Below are 9643 nucleotides of genomic sequence, written 5' to 3'. Positions count from 1 at the left end.
CTTTGCACATAAGTCTGGGAAGACTGTAGAGGTAGAGCTCAGGGGTACAGCACTTGCCTAGCATGCATGAGACTCTGGGTTCCACCCTCATCCCCACCAAAAAGGGGAATGGGGAGAGTGCCTGGGAAATAAAAACCCTTACAGGGAATGGGACAGTGCTGTGTGCCAGGATACACACGGTGGGGGCAATCCCAGGTCAGTATAGTACAGAGGACATCTATAGTGTCAGGGCCCTGGAAGCACTCAGGTTCACCTAGAGCCCCTGCCCCTTAGGTGACGTCCTTCCATTTCCCCTCCCAACCCTCCAGGACAATAATCCATTCCCCAGCAAGCTGGGGCAAGAGAGATGGATGCTTAGATCAGACGGGCAGGAAGCTGTGCCTGGTGTCCATCAGGGCTGCAGCCCAGGCCAGCTGGGGAGAGGAGGAGGGGGGCATGAGAAGGAAGCAGGTGTGTGGCCAAATACCTATGACTGAGCACTATAAGAGCTCAACAGAGCCTGTTCTTGCAACTACAAGTCACAGGAGAAACATTTTGTTACCTAACAGTGATCAAAACAGTTATGGGACCAAGAAAAAAGTCCCAGATCTTGCCCTAGATTTTATGCAAGGAGCAAAGAGAAGCAACCTGCTTAGCAGGTCTTGTTTTGTTTTGTTTTGTTTTGTTTTGTTTTGTTTTGTTTTGTTTTGTTTTCTCAAGGCAGGGCCTCCATATGTAGTTCAGGTTGGTCTCAGACTCATTATGTAGCAAAGTCTGGCCTGAGACTCAGAGCGATCCTCCTGCCTCAGCCTCCCAGGTGCTAGGACTACAAGCGTGAGCCACCACACCCTGCAGCAGGATAATGCCTATCCACTGAGGAATGAATAAAAAAGTTGTGGTATTTTTACATAATGGAATATTACTCAGCTATAAAGAAAGATAATATCAAGGCTTTTATAGGAAAATGGACACAACTAGAGCCCATACTCATAGGTGAAATAAATCAGACCTGCATGTGTAAACACTGTATTATCTCACTAGTGTAAGAACCTCAAAGAGTGAATAAAATCTAGGAGGTACAATAGACATTGTGAAAGGGAAGGAAACTGCTTGAAAGGAAAAAGCAATTGGGGTGAGGGAAAAGAGAAAAGACAGAAGGGGAAAAATATGTATATATGTATACCCAGGATAGCTAACACAGTAGTACTACTGACTTTTATTGCTCATTTGAAAGGTTAATGTTTAAGTGTTTGATCAATCTTACATGTCTATATTTGCTTATCTGAGTATCCAAATTGAAGATATCAATATGGAATACAACAACCATTGTTAATTTCCTATCACCTTGTCTGAGATTCTGCATTGTTTGTATTGTTTTTGTGTTATTTTCTAAATGTATGTGTTTGGGGGCTGGGGATTTAGCTCAGCGGCAAAGCGCCTGCCTGGCAAGTGCAAGGTCCTGAGTTCGGTTCCGGTACCGGAGAAAAACCAAAAAAATAAAAAAATAAAAATAAATAAATGTATGTGTTTGTTAAGATGTTTTTGTTCTTTTATCTTTAAAGCAAAATTTTAAAAAATTAAAAAGGGAAAAAGACGAATAGGTAATTAGAATAAAAGACCAGAGCAGTTCCTTGATTGGTTTGTTCAGAGTCTACCAGCCCAGCTCTTTCAACACTGTGGATGTGTTAGGATTGAATTTATATACCGACGGGAACAGACTATCACAGTCACCTGCTGTGTTTTTTCCTAATATTGAGTATGGAGTTATTTGCCGGCTCTCTCTCCCTTTCCCACTTTCAGGTTTGTTTCAAGAGGAATTCTGTTTCCTAACGCGGAATAACTGATAGCCAGGAGGAAGGGACCCTGGGAACTGCAGCGCCTCCTCCATCAGCCGGGAGACAGGGGGCCGGCAGATGGGGAGCACATGCTATCCCGGGCCCCACAGCTGGAATGCGAATCGCATTCCAGATGTCCACAGATGACATCTCCATGACGACCTTCTGAGAGAGCACCCCAGCGCGACAGGGACTCAGCCCTGGCATGGTCTCCAAGGGCCTTTGGTGCCCTCCTGCTCCCTCCAGCCGGCTCCCTCCGCTCTCTCCCTTCCCTAGTCTTACTGCAAATCGCGTGTTCCTCTCCACAGAGGGAGAGGTAAATTACAGTACACAGTGTTTAGGAGATAGGTACGTGTACTTAACACACCTTAATTCTTTTATGCCCCTTCCTTTCCCCTCCTCTCCCTGCAAAATGTCTGTTTCCTGTTGCTTATCCTTTTTTTTTTTTTTTTAACGATTTACACTTTGGATTTCTCATGTACTACAAGTTATGCGGTATTAGACTTGTAAGTCTGATTTCTTCCACTTACCATTGTGGTCTCAAGGTGCTGATCTGCTTACAGTTGTTTGCTGATTGCCACACTCGCCGGCGGGCACGGAAGGAGTGGGGGCACTGAGAGGCAGGGCCTGCAGCCCGAAGTCCGCGCCAAGTGGGCGTAGGGGAGGGGACAGCAGCCCGGTGCCCAGGGACTGCAGGGCTGGAGCGCTGCGCTCGGGGTGGCAGCGGCGCCCTCTACCGCCCAGCGTCGGCCTCGCCGAGGAAGAGTCGCTCTCCTGGTTGCGGGCTCACCTGGTGCAGGATGGATTGGAGCTGTGAGGCCACACGCTGATGCTCCCCAGGACCTTCCTGAGGAACCCCTCCAAACCCCGCCTCTTCCTCCCTGCTTTCAATGGCGAACACTTTATTTTTTTTAAACCACGTATCCTGTTATACATATGCATTACATATCTGACTCATCTAGATGTATAAATGGGAAGGAAGCCGGGTGTGGTGATACATGCCACCCAGCACCTGAAAGGCTGAGGCAGGAGGAGCATTGTGAGTTCGAGTCCAGCCTGGGCTACACAGTGAGTTCAAGACCAGCCTGAACTACGTAGTGAAACCCTGTCTCAAAAAGGGGGAGGGGCGGGGGGAAAGAGAGGAGAGAGGAAGAATCGATGGGGAAAAAAGGAAGTTGGGAGGAGGCTGGAGACCTAGGCAAAGAGGGAGACTAGGGAAGTCACTGGATCTGCTGGCACTTTGATCTTGGACTTCCAGCCTCTAGAACTCAGAAACATCTGGAATGTCTTATCCATCCATGGTCTAGAGGCTGGGCAGGCTAAGAGCAAGGGAGGCAGCTGTTCTGTCTGGGGAGGGCTTGTTCTGGCTTCAGAGATAGCCCCTTCTTGCTGAGTCCTCACACACAGAAAGGGGAAACAAGGACACGCAGGCCTCTTTCCTAAGGATGCTAACCCTACTCAGGAGGGCTCTACCCTGGGACCTAATCACAGTTCACACCCACACCACCCTCCAGGGATTAAGTCCCTACGCATGAACCAGACCTCGGCGGCCTCCATCTCACATAGATCATCAGTTCTGGGGGATAAACCAGAGCTCTCAGGGGAGGAACAGCTTCCCCTACATGGGGTTCCTGGAAACCTGTGGGCCACTGTGTAATCTGTCCTAAGGACTTCGAGGGAATGTGGACATGACCTGGGGTCCTTTGTTTCACCGGAAACGAAGACTCCACCTTAGAAGATGAGGGCGGTCAGGAGCTTCTGTCTGGGGCACTATGTTCTGGTTGACCAAGAGGCTCGGCCACACCTTGAGACACAGGGGAAGGGCACACTGAGGACCCCTCACTTGGTGGCTTGTGCTGCCAGTAGATCTTACACCAGAATCTGAACAGCAAGGCTTGGGAGCCGTCAGCTCCTATCTAGAGGCACCAATTGCTGTTTGAATTCCAGTCTTTCTAGATACACAATGGGAAGCCCTTTCTCTACCCACCTGCGTAGTTAGGAGCCAAAAACCATTTGCTCTCAGTCCTTTATCTTCCCCATGGAGAAACTCATCCATTAAAGGTATTTTCTTGCTCTTTTCTCTGTCACAGATTCTTCTGAGCTCCTGGGGAAAGCTACAAACCCTTCACAGAAAAATGTACTACTGTCCCCTGGAGGCAGAGTCCTAACACTACTAGAAGTTGGTCCCTCACTGGTTGGCCCTTGGCTCTTTGTGCCTCTGGTGAAATATTTCAGGTCAGACACACAGTGAGCATGTGGAAACGTAGGTGGAGTTTACTGTAAAGTAGACACCGAGAAAGTTACACTTTCAGGTGAGAAGGTGAGCAGAGCCCCAAGGGGAAGTGTGAGTGCTCTTTATGTACAGACTCATTCCTGGGGTTCGGGTAACTCTGGTGATTGTTGTTTTATTGGCCCAAGTATATGCCTATCAACATTTCTCTTAGGAGTTACTTTGCAACGTTGATATCTCAAAAAATGTACTCTGTGTTCTTTCCAGGGGGTCAATGTTCTACCTAAATCAGGTCTCAGTCCCAGGAGGGAGGGTCTGTAATAAATGCACCCCTTTCTGATATCATTGGGCATAGGCCAGGGCAACCAGAAATGCTGTGTATTTGTTCTAGAAAGAGACGCCAGGGGGCGGGTATCAAAAGGACTGTGCACAATGCATGACCTTAAAATGTCACCTTGCTCTGTGGGACTGTTTTAGGTCTGAGACCTAACAAATGATTATGTACTATACACTGAGCTCTCTGTCGCTGTATTGAATGATAACTGGCCCAGTGTGCTATTTTGGATTCCCCTGTGTCCCTCAGGCCTGCTAATGTATAAATACCTGCCTAACACCCCCCTCCAACAGTTTAGACTCTAAAATCATTTAGGGTATTGGGGTACTGTGTCATTCTGGCTACTTTCTACTGAGAGTGTTGTAGGGAGGGAGTTAGGGTCCTACCATTGCTAACTCAGATGGTTGGTCAAGGCATCAATACAGATGGTTGGGTCAGAAATGCGCAGAACCATGTGAAGACGGGCTGTTAATGAGAATAAAGTTCAGGAGACCATTCATTATAGAAGATCCAAACTGGAACCAAAACTGCAATGGTTATGAACCCTTCCCACCAGAACCACACCCATAATGCCTCCCCAAAGCTGGGATTGGGATCTGGAATAGCCCAGACTCATTGTTTTAAGTAGTGCAAGGCAGATTCAGGACAAAAAGCCCATCTAAACTATAGTTAAATAAGAGGGATGGCAATTGAGCTCCCTATAACCATTGGTATCCAATGGATACCAGCAGGTGAGCCCCTATGCCCTGCAAGCACAGATGAGCAGAAGGGTAATTACAACAGAGGTTCTGATTAGGAGAATACCCAAGGTGTGCACAGCCTCTGATGGATGTGGGAGTGCGGGTGGAGATGGTGAGGCATTTACAGGTATTTAACTGAAGTCTGCTTAAACAAGTATTTTAATCTTTCAGAGACTGGCTTTCCCAGGAGTGTGGGGTCTCTGGAGGGGCTCTTCCTTCCAAGATTTGACCAAGGAGTGACGGATCCAGCTGACAAATCCTGGAACTTTGCTAACTGCTGGAAAAGAGAGAAGTACTGAGAAGGTCCTTCCAAAGAAGAGTTCATTAACCATGTAGGCTCTCCTTGTAGGTTTTAATGTGAACTAATATTCCAGCTTGCTAGAGAGGCCTTTGTTTAGTTACTTTTCTCTCATTGCTGAGACAAAACACCAGACACCCAAAGTTAAAAAGGGAAAGAATTACTTAGCTCACAGACTGTAAAGCTTTCAGTCCATAACCAGCTGGCTCCAAGGCCGGGTGGCACATGGCAGAGGGGCAATAGTTCATGGCAGCAGAAGACAACAAAAGCAACAAGCCAGAAACAAGATGTTTTTCTGTCCCTTATATTATAGGCTGGCTGCCCACCCTAGGATGTGTGTAGCACTCACACCTTTAATCCCAGCATTGGACCATGAATCAATCACATACTCTAGATTCAGCCACCTCTGAAAAGCCCACCCTCCATGACTGCCTGAGGCTTTGGGGGGACATCCAGACACAAACCATAACAGCCTTTGAGACTCCTGGGACCCTGGTAGCAGTACCCGTAATGCATACTCTTGTATACCTGCTGAGATATATTTAGTGTACATGTGTATTGGCCTGGAGCTCGAGCTGTTACTAAGAGAACAGAAGCAGCCATTGTCCTGATGCATCATTAGGCTATCCCTGGGCTACTGTGTCCACCGCCTTGAAAAATGCCCTACAGTCTTTTGAACAGGCCCTAAGGTCTGGCTAAGGACCCTGAAGCCACACCTATAACTGAAAGATAGTCCCAAAATGGGGGCCTCAAGGAGAGGACTTTAATTGATCATAGGCCTGCTGTTATTCCTACTCCCAGGAAAGGGGAATTTGAAGATTATTTAATTTTAGGGACTTCTACAGGCTCAGCCATTAGGCTACACCCAGGGTTCTACAGCCAACAGTAGCCTGTTACTCCTAGGAAAGCACAAAGTTTCATTCCGGTGTAAGGCCTGGAAGAGCCTGGTGCTCTGTACACATCGTGGTAAAAGCACTTGATGCCCTGGGGTTAAAGCAAACTCTAAGCAGTGGACTCTTTGGGACAGTCATTGAGCCCTAGGCTCTGAGGCTCAACATGTAGTCATCCAGGAAGTTCAAAGTCTGAACCAGATGAACTCAAGCTTCTGTTAAAGAAGGGGAACAGCTAAGATCATCCATATATATCATATCATATGATGGCCCCATTCACTAAAGTTAGGTCACCTAAATCGCTGGCTAATACCTGTCCAAAAACAGGTGGACTATCTCCCAATGCTTGGGAAGGATAGTGCAGGTAAACCGTCTGCTCCAAGCTAGCTCATCAGTCCACTCAAAGGGACTCAGGTGCTACCAGAATGTAAAAGACAGTATCTTTAAAACCTAGCACTCAATATTGCATGTCTCTATTTGTTTTCCTGAGAAACGACTTTGAAGATATCAATATGTAATACAAGAAGCATTGTTAATTTCCTACCACTTTGTTTGTAACTCTGTATTGTTCTTTTGCTATTTTATAAATGGTTGTCTGTTTGTTAATGTTTTTCTTCTTTTATTTTTAAAATTAAAAAAAAAAAAATAAAACCTAGCACTGTACACTACTGGTATTTGAAGGCATTTGCCCAGCAGAGTGGTGGGGCTGGGGACTACTGGATGTATAGGAATAACTGCCTCGTTTATAGCCCAGAGGTCTTGCCCTAAACAGTAATTGCCATGAGGCTTCTTGACAGCTAAAATTGGGGCATTACAAGGTGAGGAGCACTAAAAGCCCGTAGCAAAGCAGCTTATTTCTCAGGGGCTGCAGCACTTCTGGGGTTTCAGGTAGAAGAAAACACAGGTTCAGGTGTGGGAAGGCACGAGAATCCTTCAGCTTAATGACTGTTGGGATGGAAGAGACAGCTCTCCCAGACATGCAGGTGCTCACACCTGAGGTTTAGCAGGAAGGTCAGCAAGGATCAAGTCACTGTCCACATTGCTGGGATAGGCAACCCTTGTCCTACATGTGGGGTCATTCAGTAAGCAAAAAATAATTTGAGTCCCCATCTTTGTCATTGAGTCTCAGCCCCGTAAAGGGACAGAACATCCAGGCACTGCCAAAAAACATGGCTAAGGAAAAAAGCATTCCATAAGCAACATACAGGAAGAGTAAAGCATTTAGTCACCAGAGTCACGTGATGCCCGAAACTCAACCAGAGTTGGAGGCCAGCTGTCCAGATTAGAAGGCAAGAACAGATTAAAGAGGCCCTACTCTCAAAGAGGAAGCTCACAGCCTTACTTGTGACATCCAGTGTCACCCAAGACTCTGTCCCATTGATGCTGATGATTGGGCTGGATCCTCCTCATTCCAGGGACAAAATCTGGGGATCTGGGACCAGGAGTCCTTTGAGTGTCAGGATGGTAAGCCCTCTCATGTCCTGTTTTGGTCACACTTAGGGCAAGGTGACTTAGTTTGGCAGGCATTAGGCTGGTCCCCCTTCCAGTGGCCTGTCAGCACCTGGGACACTTGTAAGTTAACTTCCTTTACTTAGGGAAAGGCCACTGGGCAGCATCTGGTCATCCCATAATGCAGCAGGAAGTTCCACATGATTCTGTCTACTCAATTTTAGCTTCCTTCCTTTTTCTCTGTTCTTCCTCCATCCTGGTTACAGGAAAGAGCAGCTTTTTGCAGGGACTTCAGGGCCCAGAGACATCTTCTGCAACTCGCCCTGCCCTCAATGTCTGGAGCTGACTGGGTAAGAGGCATCTGTGAAAGGAGCCACCTCTACCTTGCAGGACTGAGGGGCAGGCACAGGACGCCTTCCCAGAGCTCCCGTAAGTCGTTTTTTACTTCAGCCCCAAGCGATGCGAGCCAGTTTAGTGTGGTTACTGGTTTGACTTTATTCCAGCCCTTCCCCTGCCCAGGATGTGGATTATACAATGTCTGCATTTCCACATCCTGTCTCTCAGGCCCACTCCTGCCTACCTGCCGGCCTCACATCTGTGCGCGTGTGTGTGTACATTTGTGCACATCCACACATGCATAACCTGGCTTAGAGAAAACAATTTCAACAAACCAAAAGAATTTTTTAAACACATTACAACGAAATAATCACATCTGTTTCAGCCTGGAGGTAATGGCTTCCAAGCACAGAGACCAGGGCAAAGTGGCTCTCCGTGTCCCTCACCTGCACATGAGCCGCTCTGCCCTCATCCAAGAGCAAACTGCTGGGTGCTGCTAACCTAGCCAGGTGCTGAGTCCCAGGCGGGACTAACACAGGACTCTCTTCCCTCTTTTATGAGTGGAAGCCAGCCTCAAGTGCCCCATTTATAGTGTTTTTTTAATAGAAAAACATGCTTGTCTCAAACCTGAATTAAACACAAGATCAATTAAATGAATTCTTTACTGTGTCCAGTTAGAGTCAAGGAAATTACTCCATGCTGAGAGCCTGGTGAGGGAGAAATAAGAGCAGGCGTGAGAGTTATAAGCCCCGCGTGAGAGAGGGTCAGAGGGAACATCTTCTGTGCGGGTCTGCAGGACTCGGAGGAGGGCCTGGGAGGCCGCAGGGACTGCACACACAATGGACAGGGACCACAACCCTTAGGGGCTGCTACACGTCACCTTCACTGCACCATCGTTTCTCCAAGGAAACAAGACTGGCGAGCAAAAACAAATGACTAAAAAATTCACAGCATTTTCTTAGAAAAATAGTTTTAATTTATATTTAGCACAGTTTTATTGTAAAATACATTTATTTAGTAAACTCAAAGCAAATTCCCCTCCCTCGTTTACTTCAAAATGCAAGTGGGCTCAGTCAGCATCTCCTCTTCGGGAAGAGGCCTCAGGGCAGGGCCCCACCGGGCAAAAGTCCAGAAGGGAGAAATCCTGCTGCAGAGGGTAGCTGTTCTCATCCAACACAAAAAGACTCCCAATCTTCAGCACTCGGGGCTCAGTACCATCCGCCAGCAGGGAGTGGAGCAGGTCTGCAGCCACCATCCCGTAGGTGACCTCCGAGGACGGCACTGGGAAGACCAAGCACACGCAGCACTCAACGCTCCCGAAGGCAAAAACCACACACAAAAGCACCACACTGTTGCTTGGTTCCTCTGCTCTTCTAACCTTTGTAAAGTGCTCATCCTGTTCCTGTCTTTCTAGCCACTATGGTGCTGCAGCGTGATGGCAGGTTGCTCCTCCTGACACAGAAAGCAGGCACGGAGGATGCCCTGTCCAGCGACAGCAGCGCCCTTAAGGCTCAGCTCTCAGCTGCCTCTGCCTGCCCCTCCCTCCCTCCCT

At 47.7% G+C, this 9643-nt stretch overlaps 1 protein-coding gene across 4 annotated transcripts in view; it reads right to left on the bottom strand.

The window, feature by feature from the left end:
• Window positions 1-9044: 9044 nt before the first annotated feature.
• Window positions 9045-9643, bottom strand: part of Fam35a (family with sequence similarity 35, member A) — a 93269-nt gene continuing 92670 nt past the window's right edge. For all 4 annotated transcript variants that reach the window (XM_005407912.2, XM_005407911.2, XM_005407913.2 and 1 more), the window contains one exon: window positions 9045-9372. In XM_005407912.2, coding sequence (XP_005407969.1) covers window positions 9161-9372 — 212 coding nt within the window. In that variant the 3' untranslated portion in view covers window positions 9045-9160. The remainder of the gene's footprint in view (window positions 9373-9643) is intronic.

Source organism: Chinchilla lanigera, unplaced genomic scaffold, assembly GCF_000276665.1.
Source record: "Chinchilla lanigera isolate Chin_1 unplaced genomic scaffold, ChiLan1.0 scaffold00109, whole genome shotgun sequence".
NCBI classification, from domain to species: domain Eukaryota; kingdom Metazoa; phylum Chordata; class Mammalia; order Rodentia; family Chinchillidae; genus Chinchilla; species Chinchilla lanigera.
The sequence above is the reverse complement of the archived record's forward strand: the minus strand, read 5'-3'. Positions and strand labels throughout refer to the sequence as shown.